The 24,688-nt window shown below is 47.3% G+C and overlaps 1 protein-coding gene across 2 annotated transcripts in view; it reads left to right on the top strand.

The window, feature by feature from the left end:
- The window catches only part of FBXW4 (F-box and WD repeat domain containing 4), a 90,377-nt gene that overhangs the window by 59,936 nt on the left and 5,753 nt on the right, over positions 1 to 24,688 (top strand). For both annotated transcript variants that reach the window (XM_040992271.1, XM_040992270.1), the window contains exon 6: positions 17,826 to 17,891. In XM_040992271.1, coding sequence (XP_040848205.1) covers positions 17,826 to 17,891 — 66 coding nt within the window. The remainder of the gene's footprint in view (positions 1 to 17,825; positions 17,892 to 24,688) is intronic.

The raw sequence follows: 24,688 nt of genomic DNA on the forward strand, positions 1-24,688 counted from the left end.
CAGGACAGCTTCAGTTGCTTTGTTCCATCTGCTCTCATAGCAAATCCACTGGCTGTTGATTTTGTGGTTGAAAAGTCTATTCTGAGTTGGGCCACCAGGTGTCCAGTGGATGCCTGTGTTCATCTCTCAGAGCATCCAGTTGGGAGAGAAGCCTGGCAGCTACTGAACAGACAGGATTGGTGGTCAGGACAAACTGCTTATAAGTGACAGAAAACAGATTCAAATTAACAAGACTGGAACTAAATGAAAACAGCTCATGAAATCCAAGGGAAAAGCTAAATTCTCCTTCTCACCCATTCCTAAATTCTTGCCAAAAGAACTCGAGTGTGGTAGGGATAGCAGGACTCAGAGGCAACAAGTGGTGCAGGAACATTAGCCTTCTGGGCCCCTTATTCCAGTTTCTTCCTGGATCTCGGCTCCTTGCATTTTTCTAGCAGACCAGCTTACTCCATCAGGGTATGAGTTTGGCAACTCATTGCTTAAGTTGAAGAAAGTGAGTGGCTTCCAAAGATACTGGGCAAAGACTCCTTGGCCCACGTTGGATCCTCTGTTTTTCCTTTGATTAGTTGAAGCCAGGAAAGGAGAATCCGGTAAGAACATGGCAGCTGTCTTAGGACTCACATGTGTGAAGGGAGAGTGTAGAGCACATAGAAAAACAGGTGTTGACTATTTGCATATAGTACTCTGTTGCCTAGTCCCAGAGTGTCTATGTGAAGGTAACTGAGCTCAGAGACCCTGGCAACTAGTTTACAAAGAGTCGACAGCTTTTAACCCCCTCCTTCTCACCCATTCCTATATAGCAAGTTAAAGTTCCTACTCTGGAAGCTGTTGATTGTTCCCTTAGGAAAACCTGCATTCTTCCTAACATGAGATTCACAGGGAAGAGAACCTGGTTGCAGAACATGGGGTTGGATGAATGAACAGTGGCCCACCAACTCTCCAAGCAGAGACACTGGAACTAAATCTGGGGGCAGCATAGGCTTGATCTGGCCACGCTCCTCCAGAGGAAAATGACTGGCTGCTTGGTGATAATGTCTGGGGCTTGACCAGACTGAAGCCAGGAACTCAATTACTTGAACCATCTTCTTTTGCTTTCCCAGACTCATTAGCAAGGAGTGGAGCAGAGTGGAGCATCTGGGACTTGAACCTGACCTGGGGTATCAGTATTGTAGGCAGTGGCTTAACCTGTTCTGCTGTACCACACACTGTCCCTGGTTCTTACTTCTTTAGCCTATAGTGGTCTGTCAGTCTCATAGCCTTCAAAGTAATGGTGGAAACAGCCACAACAGTAAGACTAAAGTAAGGAATGTGGAGTCTTATTCCTGCTCCATCTGTCTTGATGGAAGGGGAATTGTTTGAGGATGCAGAAGTGGTGGGGAACCCCTCAGTCAACAATGCATGTCCTCTGTGTCCCTTTTCTAGCTTGCTGGCTGTCACCATGGGACCCTTTTTCATTATGTCTCATCAAGGCTTCTCACTTTGAGACCTAACACACTTGTGAGACTGCTGGGTGAGGAAGGCCATATAAAAATGTGATGAACAGTGTGGATGGGCTTTCTGGCTCCTCGTTTCCTCTGAGAGGAACGGTTTTCTAGAAAGCCTTGATTGTGCATTGATGCTTACCCTAAGAAGATGCCCCAGATTGGTGCTTGGGGAATACTGATAATGCAAATAAGAGCTGGCCAGTAGGGCACTCTGCTGCTCTGGGCCTAGATGTGAGCCTGGGTCACGGCTGCCAGGACCTGGATCATGGAGCTCACACATTTCTCCATCCTGTCCTCATCTGTCTCCCCTGTGGGCCTTATAAACACTTAATGCTCTTGACTAAATCTGAACCAAGCCTGAGACTCAAGATCCTCTGTGCTTTGTTACGTTAGGTTTGTTTAGAAAGAACCAAATTTTAAAATAAACTTGTGGAGTTTATGTCTGGCTTATCTGAGCAACTTTCTAGTCAAGCTCTGCTATCCTCTTGGTTTGTTTGTGGAGCCACGTTGGCCTTAATGGTTCTTGTCATCTTCCTATGCTGTGCCTTTATCCAAATGCCAGCCACTTATGTTCTTTAGCAAATCTGAAAAAACACCAGAGCTTGTCTGACCTGTCTCCCAGTAGCTGCCAGCCATACCCAGGAACAGCCTGATGACTTAGGTCCTGGTGCTGACCACCACCACGAGGCCAAAATGGACCAGCCCAGAAGGGAAAAAAATGGGTTCTTTTTGAAGTTGGCAGTACAATTTTGTACTTTAGGCTTGACCAGCTGCTGCAGCAGCAGTCATTTGAACACAGGTATCCGCAGTTATCTGCTTTGGGTTTGCCCTGGATTAGCCTCTAATGGGATTCACCTGTTACAAGAGCCGTCCAGGGGGAGCACCTGTGGGTGAGGGTTCTTTTAGGTCCAGGAAGAGCAAACACCCCAAGAGATTCGTGCAATGTTCAGAATCACATTTGCGTATATTTTAATAAATTCTTTTCTCACTTGTATTATTATTATTATTATTACTCATTCATTTTTATTTATTTGAAAGGCAGAGTAAGAGAGCTCAAGAGAGAGAGCAAGTGTGAGAACTAGCTTTTCCGTCTGCTGGTTCATTTCCCAAATACATCAGCTGGGGCAAGGCCAGGCAGGTGCAAGGTACTAGAATACCATCTCAATTTCCTACCTGGGTAGCAGAGATCCAAGCACTTGGACAATTATATGCCTGTTTTGCCTGCTTGTTAGTTATTTATTTGAGAGCCAGAGAGAGAGGGGAAAGAGGAAAATCATCTATCCATTGGTTCAATCCTCAAATAGCTACAACTGGGATTTGGACCAGGATGAAGCTAACATCATCTTTTTTTTTTAAATTTTACTTATTATTATTATCATTTTTAAAAAAAGATTTACTTATTTATTGGAAAGTCAGATATATACAGAGAGGAGGAGAGACAGAGAGGAAGATCTTCCGTCTGATGATTCACTTCCCAAGCAGCCGCAACAGCTGGAGCTGAGCCAATCTAAAGCCAAGAGCCAGGAGCTGCTTCCGGGTCTCCCATGTAGGTGCAGGGTCCCAAAGCTTTGGGTCGTCCTCAACTGCTTTCCCTGGCCACAAGCAGGGAGCTGGATGGGAAGTGGAGCTGCTGGGATTAGAACTGGCGCCCATATGGGATCCCGGGCGTGTTCAAGGTGAGGACTTTAGCCACTAGGCCACGTTGCCGGGCCCTATTATTATTTTATAGTACAGTTCCATAGGCCCTTGGATTTCCCTTAGCCCTTTCCCAATTCCATCCTCCCTCACTGAGTTCTCCTATATCATTACTATAGTATAATTCTTCATACACAGTCATATATATATGCCCATCATTTTAGGCATGGCCAATGGCTGAGAATCCAGCATCCTATTATCAAGATACACTAAACAATTTCATTGAGAGTCCATCTTTGAAAGCAGAGATGCATACTGCATTGTATCCTCATATCTGGATATGATAGTCTCCATTACACAGTTACTATACATCCCCTTAAATGAAGAGCCACAAAACAAAAATCAACAACAGGAAGAAAAATAGAAATTTACAATGCCATGAAGTTAAATTACATTCTGCTAGAGATGATAGCCTCCATTACACAGTAACTATACATCCCCTTAAATGAAAAACCACAAACCAAAATCAGTAATAGAAAGAAAAAAAAATTAACAACACCATGAAGTTAAGTAACATGCTACTGAATGACTAATCTGTTGCTGAAGAAATGAAAGTCAAGAACCTTCTTAAAGAAAATGATGCTACTGTATGATCTATGAGTCATTGAAGAATTTTTTAAACTCATTTTTAAAAAAGATTTATTTTATTGGAAAGGCAGATGTACAGAGAGGAGGAGAGACAAGAAGATCTTCCGTCCGATGATTCACTCCCCAAGTGACTGCAATGGCCAGTGTTGTGCCAATCCTGTGCCGATCTGGAGCCAGGAGCCCGGAACTTCTTCCAGGTCTCCCACATAAGTACAGGGTTCCAAGGCTTTGGGCCGTCCTTGACTGCTTTCCCAGGTCACAGGCAGGGAGCTGGATGGGAAGTGGAGCTGCCGGGATTAGAAACTGGTGCCCATATGGGATCCCAGCGTGTTCAAGGCGAGGACTTTAACCATTATGCTACCGTGCCGGGCCCTGTCATTGAAGAATTTAATGAGAAGAAACTGTTGAGGTGAAACTAACAACAACAACAAAAAACAAAATCCATGAGATACAGTTTCTGCTGATCTTTGTTGGTGAAATGTGTCTCCTGTAGGCAACAAACAGATGGGTTTTGTTTTTTAATCCAGTCTACTAATCTACGATGTTTGAATGATGAATTTAAGCCATTTACATTCAGGATTAATGTGAATGGATGGTAATTTGGTCCTGTAACTTTAGCAATGGATTGTTCATTGATTTATTCTTCTGTTTTTATTTCCTGGGATGTTCTTCCCATTTGCCTTTGGTTTTGGTGGGCGCTATTCCTTTTCTCTGTCAAGAGAACATCTTGAAGTATCATTTGTATGGCAGGTTTGGAAGAGGCATATTCTTTTAACTTTTCTTGACTGTGGAAGAATTTTATTTCATTTCCAAAGAAAAAAGAAAGCTTTGCTGGGTACGTTATCCTGGATTGACAATTTTTTGCTTTTACAATCTGGAATATGTCACTCCATTCTCTTCTGGCCTGTAGAGTTTCCTGTGAGTTTAATTGGCATTCCTTTATACGTCAGTTGGTTTTTTTCACGTACACATTTAAGGATCTTTTCCTTATGTTTAATTGAAGAGAGTTGATTATCATGTGTCATGGTGAAGATCACTTTTGGTCAACCCTGTTGGGAATTCTGTGCCCCTTCTGGATGTTGTTTCCCAATTCTTTCTCTAGAATAGGTAAATTGTCCCTTATTAGTTCATGAAATACATTTGTAAACCCAGCTTCTCTTCACCTTCTGGGACTCCCATAAGTCTTATATTTGGCCTTTTAACGGTGTCTTTCAAGTCTTGAATACTTTTTTTTTAGCGTGATTCCATCCTACTTCCAGCTTTTTGTTTGTTTCCCCTTGGTGACAGGAAATATCTTCTATATCTTCTTCTAAGTCCCCCACTTGGGTACTGGGCCCAAGAATTTGAACCATCTTATGCTTTCCTAGGTGCATTAGCAGAGAGTTGGACCAGAAGTAGAACAGGTGAGACTTGAACTAGCACCCATATGGGAGGTTGGTGCTACAGCTATTGACTAAACATGCTGTGCCATAGTGCCAGCCCCCAGGACTTTGCTTGTATAAACCATCCTTTAGGAAGCATCCGTGTACTTGCCTATTTGTGCTTGTGGTCAGATGTTTCTCTAGGGAAGACATTTACAAAGGTCATGTTGAATTCAGAAGTAGGGGGTGAATGTCCTAATGTTTAGATGCTTCCTGATTACAACTAAGTTGTAGATACAGTGTCAGAGTATATGTTCACAAACAGTGTTCAGTGTCTCCTCCTACACTTCGGAGTGCTGAGTAACAGCTTGCTTTTGAAAAATCTTGCCACTTTTGATTATTTTTAAACTTTTAAAAAAAGGATTTATTTATTTTTATTGGAAAGGCAGATATACAGAGAGGAGGAGAGTCAGAGGAAGATCTTCCGTCCAATGGTTCACTCCCCAAGTGGCTGCAATGGCTGGAGCTGGGCCCATCTGAAGTCTAGATCCTCTTCCGGATCTCCCACATGGGTGCAGAAGCCCAAGGACTTCGGCGATCCTCTGCTGCTTCCCCAGGCCCTAAGCAGGGAGCTGCATGGGAAGTGGCGCAGCCTGGATTCGAGGTGATGGGATGGCAGCAGAGGGAAGTTTAACTTGCTATATCATGACACCAGCCCTGATACTGCCGCTCTGATGAGTTAGTTAAAAAAAAAAAACATGTAGAATAGAGATCAAGAGATGGACTTTAAGAGTCCAACTGGCTCTGGCCAAATCATGAGTCTCCTGCTAACTGTGTGACATTGATGAGTTACTTAGCTTCTTTGTTCCCTGATTTTCTCATCTATGAAAATGTGATAATATTAAGTCACACCTCAGAGTGACTTAAAAAGCAGTATTGTGGGAAATCCCACGTTATATAAAACAATAATTACCAACTCTTGTCCATATTATTTTAAAGCAGATATCAGACATATATTTTCATCCATTAATATTTGGCATTTTAAAAATGTAATGTACTTGGGGCACAGCACAGTGGCCTAGCAGCTAAAGTCCTCACCTTGAATGTGCCAGGATCCCATATCGGCGCCAGTTCTAATCCCATCCAGCTCCCTGCCTGTGGCCTGGGAAAGCAGTTGAGGACGGCCCAAAGCCTTGGGATCCTGCACCCGTGTAGGAGACCTGGAAGAAGTTCCTGGCTGCTGGCTTCAGATCAGCACAACACTGGCCGTTGCTATCACTGGGGAGTGCGAAATCAGACAGAAGGTCTTCCTCTGTCTCTCTTCCTCTCTGTATATCTGACTTTGCAATAAAAATAAATATTTTTTAAAAATGTAATGTACTGTGGCATAGCCAGTGAAGCTACCATCTGCACTGCCTGCATCCTATAGGGACATCAGTTCATGTTGCTGCACCTACTGCTAATGGTCTGGGAAAAATAGTAGAAGGTGGCCCAAGTGTTGAGGTCCTGCCAGGGAGACCTGGAGGACGCTCCTAGCTTCACTTGGCCAAGCCTGGCTGTTGGAGCCATCTAGGAAATGAACCAGCAAATGGGAGAGCTGTTTCTCCCTCTCTCAACTTTTGAAATAAAATAAATCTTTTAAAAATAAATACATAAAAATGTAGTCACAACACCATTTTTATAGCTAGAAACTTATCAAATGTGTAGGAAATATGTTTTGAGAATTAAATGAAATAATTCATGGAAAATACTTAGATTAGCACCTGACACATAGTGAATATTATGTTTATAATCACTTTTGTTTTTCTAGTTAACAGTTCTTAGATTCCTGGGGGGGAGTTAATGTTAATTTATGCTTTTAGCTGTTGTATTTTTCCGTAAGTTGCTTTTCCAAACTTTTGTTCCTTTATGTCCTTTTTTCTTTGTCATTAATAGGATCTCTTTGTGTATTCTAGATATCAAGGTTGTAGTTGTTTATATACGGATATAATTTCATATATATTTACATATAAATTTCTTCCAGCCTGTATGCTAGCTTCTTTTGTGTGTAAGTTTTGGTATTTGTAGGTTAATTATGTCCCTTTAACTTTGTGGCTTTAACGTTTTGTGTTTGAGGAATGTCTTCCTAATATGAAACCTTCTTTATTTTCTTCTTGCATTTTTATGCTTTTTCGAGTAGTTTTGAAAATGTTTATCTCTTTAGCTATCTGGAGTTGATGTCTGCTAGGAGTTATGGCTCTAATTTTTATTTTGGAAATCTGTATTGGTTCACTTATTTACCCATTTTCTTTATTTGTAAAGGTTTGAGAGATAGAAGCAGGGAACAGACAGAACTTCCATCCCCTGATTCCCTAGTCAAATGCCCACAATGGTCAGAACTGGGAACTGAATCTAGTTCCCCCACAGGTGTGGCAGGAGCAAAATCTCTTGAGCAATCTCCTGCTGCATCCCAGGGTTCACAGAGCAGGAAGCTGAAACCAGGATGCAGAGCAGGGACTATAACCCAGGGAAATGGGAGTCTGCAGCATCTTCACTGCCAAGTCACATGCTGGCCTCTGTCCACTCTTTAAAGGTTATGCTTAGCAAGCAGGTATTTGGTGAGTGATTAACATGCTACTTGAGACACCTGTGTCTCATATTGGACTGCCTAGGGGTTTGGGGCTGCAGGTGATGGCTGAATGGCTTGGGTCCCTGCCACCCAAATGGGAGATCCAGATTGAGTTCATGGCTCCTTGTTTGGCCTGTTCTAGTCTTGACTGTTGTTCCTGTCGGGGGAGGGAAAAACAGATAAGAGATTTCCTTCTATCCTTTCCCCTCAGTCTGCACCTTCCAAGTAAAACAAACAAATATTTTTAAAGGACCACTTATGATCTGATTGTGAATATCCTGTAGTTTTAGATTCTTTATATATTTTTTTTTCAAGATTAAGAGGGAGAACGAAGAACAGAGAGAAGAGAGAGAGAGAGAGAATATCTTACTTTCCTGTTCACTCCCCAAATAGTTGCAATGGTTCATGCTGAAGTGATCTGAAGCCAGGCTCCACAAGCCTCCTCAAGGTCTCCCACATGGGTGCAGAGGCCCCAGACCTGGAGCCATCTTCTGCTGCTTTCCTAGGCCATAAGTAGCCAGGATTCAATCTAACACCCATATGGATGCCAGTGCTATAGAAGGAAGCTTAGCCAACCAAGCCACAGTGCTGGCCCCCTAGATTCTTTATTTGGGTCTATTGTTCTATATCTCCTGGCCTGTCATCCTATGGCTTTACACTTACTTGGGATTTTCCATGTGGAGTTACATTGTCTGAGCGCCAGCCATGTGTAACATGTCTTCTCCCATGCCTCAGGTATTTTGTAAATTTGGGTTGTCATTTCTTGGGAAGTCTGATCCAGTCACTTTATTTTAGCATTGGGACCCAGCGCCAGTATTTCTTTCAGGAGCAAGCACTCATGATTAGGGGTCACATAGACAGAGAATCTAGCCTAGAAACCCTCCGCCCTGCAGCTCCCAGCCCAGCTTGGTTAACTCAGTGCATTGAATGAACACGTGCTGCTCACTGTGCTGTAAGGTGTGGGTTTTGCTTTTCCTAATTTTGATACCTACCCATCCTCAGTTACTTTGGTTTTTTCACTACTCAAGTTTCTGAGTTTGAGTCTTAAATGCATTGAGTCCCTTGGAAGAGCAGCTCCTGCCTCAGGCCACCTCCGGTCTCACCTGGGTCAGGTTCTTAGGTCTTTCTCTTGCTGGCCAACATGGAAAACAAGCCTTCTGTTTCTCTATCGGCATTTCTGTGGGACTGCACTCCTGTTTGAGGCAGCAGGGTATGTGGAGGTGTAGTGGGAGCTGGGTAAGAAATAAGAGTTACGGCTTCTGGATATGCTATCCAGAGCTTGGCTTGACCTTCTAGGTGCCACTTATGCCCTCCTGTGCGGATGCAAGTTGGCTGAGAGAGAGGCTGTGTGTGTATAAATGTATACATGTGTAGAATGAATGTAAGATTTGCTGACCAACAGGAAAGGAACACATCAGCCGTGTATAGAAAAGAATTTAGGGCCCAGCGTGGTGGCCTAGCAGCTAAAGTCCTGCCTTGAATGTGCCAGGATCCCATATGGGCGCTGGTTCTAATCCCGGCAACTTCACTTCCCATCCAGCTCCCTGCTTGTGGCCTGGGAAAGCAGTCAAGGATGGCCCAAAGCCTTGGGACCCTACACCCGTGTGGGATACCTGGAGAAAGTTCCTGGCTCCTGGCTTGGGATCAGCGCAGCACTGGCCGTTGTAGTCACTTGGGGAGTGAATCATTGGATGGAAGATCTTCCTCTCTGTCTTTCCTCTCTGTATATCTGCCTTTCCAATGAATATAAATAAATCTTTTTTTTTTTTTAAAAAAAAAAAAGGAATTTAGATGGCCTTTGTTCCAGGGAACTTTGGTCAGAGGATTCCCTTCCCCATGTACTGGAAAGACAGATGTGACAGAGAGAGATACAGATGAAGAAGAGCCAGGAAGAGACATGTAAGGGAATTTTAAACTCCCTTGACATGGAAGCTAAAGCAGGGGTTGCTTTGGCCCTTATTTGGTGGAGAATATTGGTTTGTGTCCATCATTGGTACAGCAGTGATGCCATCACCTGGGGGGTGCACCAGAATTCTGTCCCTTCTGGGTTGCGGCCTGAGGTCAGAGTGTTGTCCTGGACTCAAAGCAACCTCCTCTGGTTACCACAGCAACCATTAGTGAGGATAGCTCTCCAGCCTCTGCGACTTGTGGGAGTTAGGAGTCAACCTTGCTCTCCTCTGGCCAGTGCCAGGTTGGAAGCAAAGGGCAGTGTAGCACATCCTTTCTGATCACTAACGCCCAGACTTGACTTTGGACTACCAATCTCAACACCTCAGCACAAGATGTGCCAGAGCCGTCACTGCTGGCGCTAGCAGGTTGTTCACGGTCAGGTCTGCCTACTCTTGTCCTCATGGATAAGAATGGTTTATCATGTTTTCACCTGTAAAATGTCAACAGTAGGCCCAGTGCAGTAGCCTAGGGGCTAAAGTCCTCATCTTGCACACACTGGGATCCCATATCGGTACCAGTTCTAATCCTGGCAGCTCCACTTCCATCCAGCTCCCTGCCTGTGACCTGGGAAAGCAGTCAAGGATGGCCCAAAGCCTTGGGACCCTACACCCGCATGGGAGACCAGGAGGAGGCTCTGGGCTCCTGGCTTTGGATCAGCTCAGCTCCAGCTGTTGTGGCTACTTGGGGAGTGAACCATCAGATGGAAGATCTTCTTCTCTGTATATCTGAGTTTCCAATAAAAATAAAATCTAATGAATTATTTTATTAAAAAATGTCAACAATACTTTTCCCTTTTAAAAGATAGAAAGCTCTGTTGTTTTTCCCCCTCCCCAAATCTTTTTTTTAAAGATTTATTTATTTTTATTGGAAAGTCATATATACAGAGAGGAGGAGAGATAGAGAGGAAGATCTTCCATCTGATGATTCACTTCCCAAGCGGCCGCAACAGCTGGAGCTGAGCCAATCTGAAGCCAAGAGCCAGGAGCTGCTTCAGGGTCTCCCATGTGGGTGCAGGGTCCCAAAGCTTTGGGCCATCCTCGACTGCTTTCCAGGGCCACAAGCAGGGAGCTGGATGGGAAGTGGAGCTGCTGGGATTAGAACTGGTGCCTACATGGGATCCCAGGAGTGCAGGGCGAGGACCTTAACCACTGCTGGACCCCCCCCTCCCCAAATCTTAAGACTTGGAAAAAGAAAATTTGAAAGAATAATTCTAGTTCTGCCCAAATGCAATCATTTTTATTGTTTTTTTTTTTTTTAATGTTCTGTGGTGGTTTTTTTGTTTTGTTTTTGTTTTTTGGGTTTCTTGTCTGCTTTCCATAAACAGGGTTGTTTTTTTTTTTTTTTAAGAGTTGTAGAAATGGTGTGTATATCCTGCTTTTTCTTAACAGTGTATCACAAGCATCTTCCTTATATTCTTTGGGAATATGATTCTAAATGACTATATAATATTCCACTAAGTAGATATATCATCAGTTATTTAATATTTTTGCCCCTCGAAGGAAGGACGTATTTTCTTTCCTAATTACTCTGTATGGTTTTGTCATCATGTTATTAGCCAGATGTCTGTATTTCTATTTTTGTCTCCTCCATGTCTTGGAGACAATAACGCAGCTTCTTACTTGCCTTGCACTTTATTTGCTCAAGCTTGAGATAGGCCTTTTGTTCTGATCTTTAGCTTGATGGACCAGGTTGTATTTAATTTCTCTTCCCTGGTCTTACCCTCTTTGGTTCTAGGGACCCTCCCCACCCACCATCACCACTACTGTGGAAACAACCCCAGCAGTGTGCTCCTGTCCCCCGTATGGATGTGGCTTTTGCTCTTCTAGTTCCGGGCATGGCATTCAGATAGGTGTTTCCCCAGGTACAAGGTGGGGAATTTGCTGGAGAGAGAACCAGATGTTTGTCTTTTTCTGCCTTTCCAAACATGTCTACTTGCCTCGCCTTTTGGGTCCTTGGTTGCCGCACTGGCCATTTTGCCTGTCTGCCTCCCCTGCCTGTGCCTTTCCTTCTACAAACTTCTGCTGGCCTCCTGTTCCCACTCTGTCAGCCCCTCCCTGCCAGTGTGGCCACTGCAGCTGCTGCGCCCGGCTTCCCCTCACTGGGTGAGTTTGTGTGACCCTCGCACTGTATGCATGCTTTGGGACTTGCCCGCTATAATGATGTCGGTGGTGGAGGTTAGCAGATGGTGGCAGCAGCAGTGAGACCGGACATGTTCTAATGACTCCCTCCTATCTAGCCCTGCCAGCCCAGCCAATGGAGGGGCATGGTGGGTGGGAGGGGGGGGTCTTGAAGTATTTAAGGAGGGGGCCGAGGGAAATTGGGGAGGGGTGGCCCAGGTGCCTGCCGATAAAGCCTGTGACCTTTGCTGCTATAATATCAGTGTTTCACAAGCAAGGCGGTTCAGGAGCCCACTTGCAGCCCATCAAAAATTGATTTAATTGCAATTTTTCCTCCAATTAGGAGCACTGGAGCCTGACTAATTGGAGTAATAGAGAGTAATAAGGCTCAGATAAAAAGCCTTCCTCAGCTGCCTTTGTATCTCGTGTCAGAGCCTGTCAGAGGTCAGAGAGCTTGCATATTCTATTAGGCAGCCTAGGCTTCATTTGTACAAATTAGTTTACCCAACAGTAATTAAAATGCCAATGCGGGTTGAAGAGAACTGAATACACTTGATGGGCATGTTGGTGAATGATGTGACAGCTATGGTGGCCTCCCTTGCCAAAGTGTGTCAGCTCGGGCTCTGAAACTGCTGGGACCCGGGCCAGCTGGGCGGCTCCAGGCCGGCCATGGGCGCAGCTGCTGAGCACGCCCTGCCTGTTACCCCGCCTAGAGCCACTTGGTTGCTGCTTGCTTCTTCCAGGTGGGGTCGTTTTTTCGTTGTTGAGTCATTAATTCATTCGTTCAGTGAGGCTCAAATTTTCAGCCTGTGTTGGCCATTATGCCCAGTGCTGGGGAAGAGACAGGAATTGGGTTTGCAGTCTGGAGGAGAGTTCACGGGACTGACTGGGTCTCATTCCAGTTCCACTGGGTGCCACCTGTGTGAACCACAGCAAATGTCACTACTTTGGTTGGTTTCTGTTTCCCTGTAATGACTTCAGGAGAGTGGTACCTGCTGCCTAGGGTTGTGAAGGTAAGGTGGGAACATGCTCAGGGGGGAACATGGTAAGCAAGTGCCAAGAGGCCTGAAGCAGGCTGCATCCAACTGCCTTTCAACCTACCTATGCCCAGCTCATTGCTTTTCTCAACCTCTCTTTTCCATGTTGTCTTTTATTCTGCAGCTTAGGTATATCACCCCTAAATCTCTGGGCATCTTTTTTTGATGTGAGGGCTGCTCTGTCTGCTGCATTTGACCCTGGTGACAGTCTTGGTGATGCCAGGCTTACCTGAGCTAGAGCAGGGAGCAAGTAGGGTAGGTTGAAGATCTTGACAAGTCTGGGACAGGGGAGAAATTGTAAGACTAGCTTTGAGGATGGCTTTGTGATTCAGAAAAAGCAGAGCTGACAGAGCACAGCACCTTTTGGACCCTTCGGCTGAGGCAGTGTGTGTGTGTGTGTGTGTGCGCGTGCACGTGCGCTGATGATAACTTTTAGGCATTGTTGTCATCTGGTCATGGTTTGCATTTATAGGACTCATCGTTTCCCCCAACAATGGGTGCTTGTGCTGTGCTTCACTGAGGATTGAGCCTTTGGTGGTCTAGGAATTGTACTTTGAAGAAGTGGGAGCTGGAGTTGCAGCAGGCCACTGTTTCGGGACACCAGCAACCCACATCAGATTTCTTGGGTTCAAGTCCCAGCTCCACTTGCGATTCCAGCTTCCTGCTAAAGCATACCCTTGGAGATGACAAATGATGGCCCAAGTACTAGTTAGTGTCCCTCCCATTCACTTGGGAGACCTGGACGGAATCCCTTGATCTTGGCTTCAGCTTGGTCCAGTCCTGATGTGGGCATCTAGTGGGATTGGTAGGGATGAACTAGTGGATAAAAGATCTCTTTCTCTTTTAAGTAAAAAAAGAGAAAAGCAGGGCCTGGCACAGTAGCATACTGGTTAAACTTATCACTTTGTAAGCACCAGGATCCCACATGGGTGCTGACTACTGTCCTAGCAGCCCCACTTCCCATCCAGCTCCCTGTTTGTGGCCTGGGAAGGCAGTCAAGGAAGGCCCAAGGCCTTGGGACCCTGCACCCATGTGGGAGACCCAGAAGCTCCTGGCTTCTGATCAGCTCAGCTCCGGCTGTTGCAACCACTTGGGGAGTGAATCATTGGACAGAAAAGTTTCCTCTCTGTCTTTCCTCCTCTCTTTATATCTGACTTTACAATAAAAAGAGAGAGAGAGAGAGAGAGAGAGAGAGAGAGAGAGAGAGAAGCAGCTGACCCAATGACCCACAACAGCTTTCTCAGCCATACTGGCTATGACCTTGGGAAGGCCCATGCCATTCTTTCCCCCGGCTGGGTTGGCCACTGGAATACATGGGAGCCAGTTTGTGCTCTCAGAGATAGATACAATGTACATTTGGTCCTTGAACATGGTAGGGACTCAAGGGAAGGGTAGTCCTACTGCAGGATACTAGCTCCTGCCCCTGCCTGTCCAGCATAGGTTTGGCATCTTCATCCCTGGACCATCGCTGAGGAGTTGGGAGTGGGAGCCAAAGCTGGCCTTTCAATAATTTCTCTTCTGAGTGGGAAATGTGGAGTAGTCCTTAGGGCTAGTTATGTTTACTTGTCCTCCCAGTGTCTGCTGAGAACTGTGACCTGCTTAGCTGAGGGCAGAGAGACTGGAAGACAGCAGCTCAGTGCCCTAGGAGTGCAGTGTTAGGTTTGGGTGCCACAAAGGTTGGATGAGAGTGGTGCAGCTATCTGTGATATATCACAGCCCGCTGATCCCTTTTCAAAGCACTGTATCTGGTGTTTCTCAAAAAAATCTCTATGTAGGCAACTGGTCCCATGTATGCCTGCTGCACTAGGAGTCAGTTCACAAAAGCTTCGGTTGTGTGGCTTCATGTTCCCTTTGTGTTCAGTAGGGATAATCATCTCCACCTCATGGGCCATGGTGCATCCCGCAGGTGTTCTGGAGTTGGGATGCCTTGCCTCCTTCAGCTCCTCATCTCAGTTGGACACTCTGGGGAGACTGCACTTGCATGTACCCTTTGAAATCTTCTGACTTAGGACGTGACTGGTCTACAGTTTTTGCCTCATTCTTCCCACTGACCATAGGAATGGGGGAGCGTGCTGGGGACAAGTGTAACTGTGTGTGTGGTGGAGGCAGTGTAGCACTGTAGCCGCAGTCAGCCCACCCCTCAGAGTGTTGGCAGGCACTGTAGTTGGAGGGTGAATCCTGGTGAGTGTTACCTCAACAGGACCTGCCTCTCAGTTCTGCTTACTTGGGATTATTTTTTTAAACTGAATGTTAGATTTGATTAAATTCTCAGGTCCCTGTAAGTGCCAGCAAGAGCCTCCCCCTTTCTTCCCTACTTCACAGCAGTTATTCAAGGAGATAAGGCAGGTTTTGGAAAGATGTTTAAAGATGTCATGTCCTGGCTAATAAGGAAGCCTCTCATAAGATAGGCAAGCAAGGAACTCTTCTGGTGACAGGGCCAGGGGTGAATGGCTCAAAGAGAGGAAACCAGGAGTCCCTGAGAACAGTCTGCAACCCCCCTCTCCAGCCACCCTATCCTGCCCTGCCTGCTGGGAGGTCAGAGCTGTGGGAGTGGCAGGGATTAAAGTTCCAGGTTCCTCCCCCTTCTCTCTATTGATTTACCTTGACGCTAATTTAGGCCTGTGACCAGTCAGGGGCCTGCCAGAGGCCTCCTTAAGAGGGGACTGTGCCTGTGCTGGCGCCCTTCACCTGGTCCCCACCCCTCAAAAGTCTGGAGAGCCCAATTGCCCGCTCGAATGATTTCCAAGTGGCTATTATGTTTCCAACCCAGGTAATTGGCTTTACCAGTTATTAATGGATTACTCTAAGGAAAAAATGTCGATGGAGGTAAGGGCTACACTTCCTAACTTTGTAGTTTGGCTCTTCAGCGTCCTGTAGCTGGGCTATGGCAGGAGTGACTGTTGAGTGGCTCCTAGTCACGTACTGGGCCTGGGCATGTCCTTGGAAGAAGTCTTGGATTGAGACTGGAGAGCTGCAGAGTTGCTCCTATGACCTGGTGGGCACCTGGGGCTGAAAAGTGGGCCACTGGCTGTGCCCACCCAAACAGCCCTCCTGTCAGCAGCTGGCTTCCTCCAAGCCCTTCCTGTTGAAATCCAGTTCCTGTGGACACTCTTGGGAGCAAAGAGGCCAAAGTGCTGGACGGGGTGGCCCAGCAGCAATCCCCCTTTAGCCAATCATCAGTCTGCCCTGTCTTCTCAGAATTTGAAGTCATTCCAGCCCTGCCCAGGGTCCTGACATACTGCTTTCAGCTCTCTTCCCCTTCTCACCTCTGCCAAATCCTTGGACCACGTGGTCTGGCTCCCAGGACCAAGTTCTAGTCCTAGCACAGCAGCTGGCCTGGTACAGGGCACAGATCCTTCACACTGGGCTTGTGCCTCCACCTAAAAAGAACCCATGTAGATGGTGTACATTGACCTTTTCCAGTGTGTAAAAGGCACTCTGGGGAATGTGTTTGTGCCACCCTCCCCTGTTCTTGGCAGCATTTGTCATTGTCCTTAGAGGCCTCTGATCTCCATTCACAACTAGGATCCCTGGCTGCCCGGTCCCCATGGTCCTCCTCTCCCTCCCCAAACATTAGCATATACCCCTCTGCAGAAAAATTTTTTTAAAAGATTTATTTATTTTTATTTCAAAGTCAGATACACAGGAGGAGAGATAGAGAGGAAGATCTTCCGTCTGCTGATTCACGCTGTAAGCAGCCACAACGGCTGGAGCTGAGCTGATCTGAAGCCAGAAGCCAGGCATTGCTTCTGAGTCTCCCACGTGGGTGCAGGGTCCCAAAGCATTGGGCTGTCCTTGTCTGCTTTCCCAGGCCACAAACAGGGAGCTGGATGGGAAGTGGAGCTGCCAGGATTAGAACTGGCAGCCATATAGGATCCTGGCACATTCAAGGTGAGGACTTTAGCCACTAGGCCACCGTGCTGGGCCCCCTCTGCTGAATTTATTCATTTGTTCTACTTTCCTTTTATCATCTTGGTACTTTTATGCCTGGCTTGGCTCACACCATGTTACCAGACTCTTCTAACTCTTTAAATCTTCACAAGGGCAGGAGATTGGCATAGTGGGTTAAGATGTTGCTTGGGATGCCTGCATTCAACTTCAGAGACCCAGCTCCGCTTCCAGTCCAGCAACTAGCTTGTGCACACTTTGTGAGGTAGTAGGTAATGGCTCAAGCACTTGAGTCTTGATGATTCACCATGGACACCTGAATTGAGTTCAGGCTCCTAGCTTTGGTCTAGGCCAGTCCCATTGTTTCGGAAAGTGAAATGGTGAAAGGAAAATCTCCCTCTTCCAAATAAAAATAAATAGATAATAAGCAAACCTTTATTTATTTTTAAAGATTTATTTATTTATTTGAAAAAGGAGAACAGAGATCTTCCAACTGCTGGTTCATTCTCCCAGATAGAGGCAAAGGCCAGAGCTGAACCCAATTGAAGCTGGGAGCCAGGGACTCCATCTGGGTCTCCCATGTGGGTACAGGGCCCCAAACACTAGGGCATTCATGCTCTGCTACTTTCCCAGGCTAATAGCATGGAACTGGATTAGAAGTATAGCAGCCAGGACATGAACTGTCATTCACATGGGATGCCCATGTCACAGGCCTTTACTAAGCCACAATGCTGGCCCAATAAACAAATTAAAAAATTCCTCTGGGGAATGCCCCCAGCCACCTCAGCCTGTGATCAGGGTATCCCTCTCTAGCTGCCTGGGGCTTTTTATGGCCACTCCAGAACTCCCAAGTTGCTCAATTAGAAAGCCATCTTCCTGGTGGGCCCACCCGGCATCCTTGGGCTGAGCTGCAGGTACCTTGTGGGTCCTCTGGGGCCACAGCCCTCACTGTGCCAATGACCTGGGCTGCTTCTCCTGCTGCTGCCTTGGCCCTAGCAGTTCCCAGCCTTGGAGATGGGGAGCACCTTGTCAGCTGAGGAACTGTGCACACAGGCTCCGACATGCCAGATCTCACTCTACTCTCCTTTGTTTGGCAGCTCCTTTGTGACTGGGACAGCTTGTTGTGGGCACTTCTCACCTCTGAGAATCTGGGACCTCAACAGGTAAGAGATTCCTGAGTCCACCAGGGCTTCCAGGGTATTGGGGGGAGGGGGAAAGGAATGGTTCTGGAGGCAACCCTGCACTTGGTGATCTAGCTCCCTAATGCACCTGGGAGACACCAGAGGATGGTCAAAGCTTTTGGGTTCCTGGCAGCCATGTGGGAGACCCAGAGGGAGGTCCAGGGTTCTGGCTTTAGCCCAGCTGTTGTGGACATTTTGGGGGGTGAGCAAGCAGATGGACAGTCTCTGTCACTCTGCCTTTCAAATAAATAAATCTTAAGTTAGGTGCTCATGCAGTGTATTTCATAATACACTAAAATACCAAACCTAGGAAATTGACATTGGTACACCCACAACATGTGAGCATTTTACCATATATATAGTCTTAGGACTATCTGCTGCCTTAGCATAGAGGTCTCGCACAGGCCCTCTCATTCACAGAGCCATCCACCTCCCCTCCTTGTTCTTCACACCTGGCAACCACCTGTGTTCTTCATCTCAATAAGTTTGTCATTTTGAAATGTTATATAAATGGAATTGTCACCTTTGAGATTGAATTTTTAAGCCTACAGAGACTGTTGTATGTGTTAATAGCTTATCCATTTATTGCCAAGTAGTATGCTATGGATTACCACCCAAGGACACTCACTCACTGAATGACTACTACAAATAAAGGTGTTAGAAAATTTGTGCAGATCTTGGTGTAGGCATACATTTTAATTTCTCTGGGATAGACACCAAGGAGCATAACTGCTGGGTAGCTTGGTAAGTGTGTACTTAGTCTTTTACCTGCCAAACCACTTTAAGTATCTTTACAATTTTATACTGCCACCTGCAATGCATGAGAGATCTAGCTTGACATCTACACCAGTATTTGATAGTCACTATTTACATGTATCTGTTCTAATACATGTGATACATTTCATCATGGTTTTAATCTGCATTTCCCTAATAACTAATGGCCCCTAATGCCCACAATGACCAGGGCCAGGCCAGGCTAAAGCCTGGACCCCACCCCAGATCTCCCATCTGAGTGGCAAGGACCCAACCACCTGAGCCATCACTGGATGGCTGAAATCAGGAGTGGGCTGGCAGTCGTGACATAGGTGCCAGAGCAGTGTTCCACCCACCAGGCCAACACTCGTCCTGTTTGTGTTGATTCCCTGCTGAATTTAGACCTTTGTCAGATAGGTGGCTTGCAGTGGTCTCCCCGTCTGTAGCTTATCTTTATCCTCCTAATGATGTCTCCGCAAAGCAAAAATTTTAAATTTAGATGCAGCCTAGATGTTTCCTTTTGTCAGTTGTGCTTTTGGTGTGAAATCCAAATACTCAGCATAGCCCAGGCCCCACAGTATGCGTTTTAAAAGCCACTGTGTAAAGTAGCATTGAAGGTGGGCTCCCTTGCCTGCCTCCTTCCTCACTCTCACTCTGGCTTTTCATTTTCTCTCATTTCCTTAGAAAAGTGTTAGCTATATCTTCAGTCTGAAAAATCCATCAACAGTTTTTCTAAAAGATTTCTTTGTAAAAAGTGATTTAAAAATTGTTTTTAAGCTGAGAAACAAAAGAGCTTGAGAAAGCTCTTATCTGTTCATTCACTACCCACATTCTCACACTGCCATGGCTGGACTAGGCCCAAGCTGGGGGCTAGGAACTCAATCTGGGTCTCCCACATGGGTGGCAGGGACCCACGTACTTGAGCCTACTGTGTCCCAAGGTGTGCATTAATTGGCAAGAAGCTGCAGTCAAGCCATCTAGGCATTCCCATGGGTTGTGGGTATCTGACCTGATGTTTTAATCACTGGGCTTAATGCCCATAACATAAGAGATTTCATTTTTTAAAATACAGGCTTTTCAAAGCAATTAGTTGCTTTTCTCATAATTAAAATGATCAGAGTAAGATTTACTTTCTGTCATATTGAGGTAATACTTAGCTGCTGCTGAAATTCATTTGGTGAAACCAATTAATTTGAAAAGGGTTGAGCTATTTTTGAGATGATACACAGAGGAGCTGTAGCTGATCCAAATGGTAAAAAAAAAAAAAAAAGTGTGTCTTTCTTTTTTGATAAATATTACTTCGGAAGCACATGATCTGTAAGTACATGTATGGGCATGTAGGACTTTTACAGGCCCAGTGCCTGGATGTCAGCTCTGCCTCATGGTGCAGCAAGCAATCCCAGAATGTGCATGCCATAGCTGCGAGATCCTTCACACAGCTGCTACTGGGCTAGGCATATCTTAAAAAACAGCTCTGAATGCTTCTCCAGCACTCCTTGAACTGCTCCTATTAAGAAAGTGTCCTGCATTCATTTCCAAAGCTCTTCTTATGTAACAATTTTGTCACTGTGCTAAGTCTCCCTTGCATCAGTGACACACTTCAACTTCTAGCGAGAAACTGTCATAGATTTGCAAGTTTGTGAGTGTGCATGTCTAGAAAACCTTAGCATGCTGCAGGCACATAAATCTTGACCTGCACCACAGTTTTTGTTTTTCTTTTTTTTTTTTTTTTTGCACTAACAGTTGGGGCTGCTGTGTGTTTTAGAAATAGTCGGTGACCAAAGTCAATCAAGAGAGAAATGTAGTCAGTTGTTTGTTGTGGAGGATGTCCTCAGATTAGAGGACAGAGACAGTCCTGAGGCTGGCCCTTCATGTTATATTGAGCCTCAGAAGCACAGCTCTGGTCCTAATGTGGACACTGAGGCTGAGCAGCAGAGTGGTTAGCTCCCTTGCCTGCCTGCAACCCACATGGCAAATCAGGTGGCTGAGGGCTTGTGTGAGGGCAAGGGAGGGAGTGCAGTGAAGTTACCCTGGATGTGGCAGAGGGGACAAATGCCAGGACACAGAGATGAATGTCAACTTCAAGGAGAGTGACGCTAGCTAATTGTGCAAAATTTATTCTGATAGGCAAAGCACTGTTGTGAAAAACCAGCACATCTTCATGCCAAATGTGGTTCTGCTAAACAGCTCTCTGCTGACGGTCATGCAGGAACAGGGTTGTTCTCCCACATGCAAGCACAGAATTGCTTTGTGGTGCTGTGATCCTGGACAGCAGGCAAGCTGACTGCAGGACTGAGCCCTTTGGTTCTGCTGCCTGCCATTTACTCTTTCCCAGGCTGAAAGCTGGGAGTCTCTCATGTCCTCAAGAAGCAGATCAGTTATTCACCGCTTCCAGCTATGAATCACATAGCCTCAGTAGAAAAGGCAGAAACAGTACTGGGACTCTGTGATCCTGGACGATCGGGGGCCCTGCAGGTGGGTGTGTCCCCAGGTAATGGGTCCAGGGGCTCAGGCAGCCCATGAGGGCCTGCGTGTGCTTGATGCTCTGCTCATCCTCCTTGCCATGCTGGCTTTGTTTCTGCCCTCAAGCAGATTGAAAGCAGCTCCACCAGCTTGGATGAGAAGAATGTAGAGGGCCTCGCCCCTCCACAGCCTTCCCCTCCCATGGGGGTGAACATCTGAAGCCAAACCCTGGCAGGTCAGCAGAACAGGAAACAGCAGTGTGTCAGCAAGAAAGCCCACGAGAGATGGTGGCCCAGGGGCCCAGGCTGTGGGCTTGACTGGTTCCAGAGGCAGCCTTTCTAGAGGGTTCTGTGGTTTATCTACCTTTCTCCTTTTTGAGCAGAGCACTTACATAAGGACTGCAGGACTGAGCCCTTTGGTTCTGAAAGGACAGTATGGGCCGAGCAGTGGCAGGTGCTCCTGCCTCCTGTGTCTTGGGTTCCCTCCTTTGGCTAGAAGGAGGTGGTAGCTGGTGATCACTTTGTCACTGGTACTAGCCTCATTCTGGAGTGCCTGGAATGGAGCAGTTCCAAGGCCATGAGCTTGGGCTCAGAAGAGCATACCTTGTTCATTGCAGCCTCTGCCCTTCTTCTCATGGGGCCTAGTAGGGACGAAGCCCATGAAGGGTCAGGCTCACTGGTGGCAGAACTGCTATGCCAGGAGTGTGTGTCCACACCTGTGAGGTGGGAATTCACTATCTCTGCCTCAGAACTAGTGCGAAACACTGAAAGAGAACAATGTGCCTGTCACCTTGGGAACATTCAGTCAGGGCTAGCTAGCTACTTTTCTCTCCTTTTTGCCACACCTCACCTCCCCCAGCAGCTGCTTCCCATGCAGGTACCCCAGGTTTGTGGAAATGCAGCTTTTAATCTGTGAAACATCTGTGGCCTCATGGGAGGAGCCTCTCTGATGGTGGCACAGGGAGGGCTCTGGAAGCCAGGGTTGCTGGCTACAGACAGGCATTGCCCTAACAGTAAATTCAGTTGTCAGCTGGGGCTTGCCCTTAGCCCTGTCTGCTATGGGGCATGATCTCACTGCATCTCCACAGCCTTTTCTGTAAGTGGCTGCCTCAGCTGGGGATACTCCAATCTTAGCTGCAGACCCGGATGGAATTTGAAGGTAATGATTCTTTGGATGTTTTAAAGAAACCCTTAGACCTCATTATCCCAAGCTGTCTTTCCTGCACCCAGAATGTGCCCCCAGTAGCTTCAGCCTCTGCTCTCATGGGGCCCCCTGCCTCCTCTGCTGGCCTGTCAGTCACGTGGTACCTGCCTCCCCCACCCGCACCGTCAACACACCCCAGGAGTATTGTCCCCAGAGGATCTTGGGAACCAGGGTCCTGGTGGAGGTGGCTGCTTTTGGAGGTGGCTGAGTGAGACAGCTCTCATGGGCTGTCTCCTGCAGAAGCCCTGGCAGATAATAAAGCCATGTAGAAAATAGGATTAAGGGAATGAACAGGCAAGGCCGAGTTTGATCTTTCAATAACCCCAAAGCCTGAGTGACAGGCATTCTGCCAGGTGGAACAGCATCGCCGACAGGACCCTGGGTTGGGCGGTGTGCGGGGCTGCTGGATTCCTTGCTTTGAACCTGTCTCCGTTGAAACCCGAGCAGCACCCGGATTTTCTTTCATGTGTGTGCTGGGACTTGGATAGAGGGGAGTCATGCAGGGGCAGCTGTGCCCTGTGCAAGGGTCTCTAGGGACACTGGAGGACTGGGGGCCCTGGACACCAGTGCTCCCCGCATGTCCCCTAGTCCCTGTTCTCAGGGCCACTGTGGCTTCCTGAGCCCCTGAAGACCCTGGAGGCTGGTCTCTCAGTGGGCCAGGCTTGGGGTTCTAATGGGAGCCCATGAGTCACAGGTGGCAAGGGACCCCTCCCTAGAGCCTGGCATCATGGGTTGGGCCGAAGGACAGCAGGTATGTAACAACTAAACAGGAAAGATGGAGGCCTTTGCCAAAGCTAGGGGTGGCACAGGACCGCTTCTCCCAGTGTTGACAGTCTTCAGGCCCTCCTTGTAGCCAACCACTCTGGCATCTTGCGGTAGGCCTTGTGGTCCCACTAGGCTTCGAGAACTGGGCCCGCGACCTCTTGTCTCTGCTTGTGTGTGAGCATCTTCATGACGAGGCTGCTGAGATGGCATCTGGTGTCAACTCTTTGGCCACTGCAGGGCCCGGGGAAGGTCCAACTAGTGACGAGTTGTCATCTCCCACCCCCTGTCCGTCCCAGTCATCACTCACTGATGCTACTCTGGCCTGAGCCACCCCCCGGCCCCCTGTCACTGAAGTCAATACCCCAGCGTGTTCTTGTGTAGGTTCTAAGGTTTCTGCCAAGGAGTATTAGGGGGCATCAGAGCTGGATCTATCCGTGGTGTCCTGAGAGCAGGATGTAACTGGGGCAGGTGAGGTGCAGAACTTTGGGGGAACTGGCTGCTCCTAGGGCACTGAGTCCTTGGCAGGCACTGCTGCTCTGCTTGCATGCCCTGCCCAGTCCCCTTCTCTGAGCCAGGACCTTCCCTGCCTTGCCCTTGCACCTCCCTTTGTACCTCCAGATCCTCAAGTTTTTCTCAGAAAAAAGTGGGGGCCAGAGAAGTTCCTCATCCATTCTAACAGGTCCCCATGGCTCCCCCTCCAAGCCTTTGCTTCAGTGGAACCCATGCCTGGAATACCTTGTCTCTACCCCACGGAACTGTGCTCATTCTTGAGCATTGTCATGCCGCCCCCAATATAGTGCTCCCTTCCCCAATCCTATGGCTGCAGTCAGCAGCCCAAGCCACTACACACTGGTAGAGCACCCACGAGGGTGTGTGCAGTCCATCAGGCTGTGACTCTCCTAGGCTGGGAAGTTACCTCATGTGCTCTGCACTGAGCATGGGAGAGGGGGCACCTGGCTGGAGAGGGGACTGGTGTCCAGAGTGGCAGCTGAGCTGCTGAGGGTCCTAAGAGTGCCCATCCTGCCAGGTGTGGCCATCTCTGCGCCTGAGCCTCCGCCCCCACCATGCAGGAGGCCTGGCCCGTCAGGGTGATTACAGGAATTGCCCCCTTGAAAGTACCTGCCTTCTCCTTTGAAAGTATTACTGACAGCTTTTCTCATTCTTTTTTCTTTACCTCTTTAAGGAACCCTGTAATTTCTTTCTTTCTCTCTCCCCCCTCCTTTTTTCTTTCTTGTCCCTTCTGTCCCCCTAAAACTCTTTGAAATTGGCTCTCTGCCTGCTGACACCAAACTGATACTTTGCGTTTCACTTCTCCTTATCCCTTTATGGCAACAGATGTTGAAATTTTGTATCCTTTTATCTGCCCGGCTGCCCCTTCCTGTAATTACGGTCCCCTTGTTAGCAGTACAAAGTGGGCTGCCTGGCCGCCTGGCCTTTGAGCCATTGTGTCTGAACACGTGTGCACGGGTGGGTGCTGGGGACTGTGCACACATTCGTGTATGTGAGGCTGTGTGTAGGGAGCACCCAGCCCTCACCTGATGAGGGTGGGCAGGGAGGCTGCCACCCTTTCCCTTGTCACACCTCCACTGCCCCCT

This window comes from Ochotona curzoniae, unplaced genomic scaffold (genome assembly GCF_017591425.1).
Source record: "Ochotona curzoniae isolate NIBS_2020 unplaced genomic scaffold, NIBS_Ocur_1.0 contig_66, whole genome shotgun sequence".
NCBI classification, from domain to species: Eukaryota; Metazoa; Chordata; class Mammalia; order Lagomorpha; family Ochotonidae; genus Ochotona; species Ochotona curzoniae.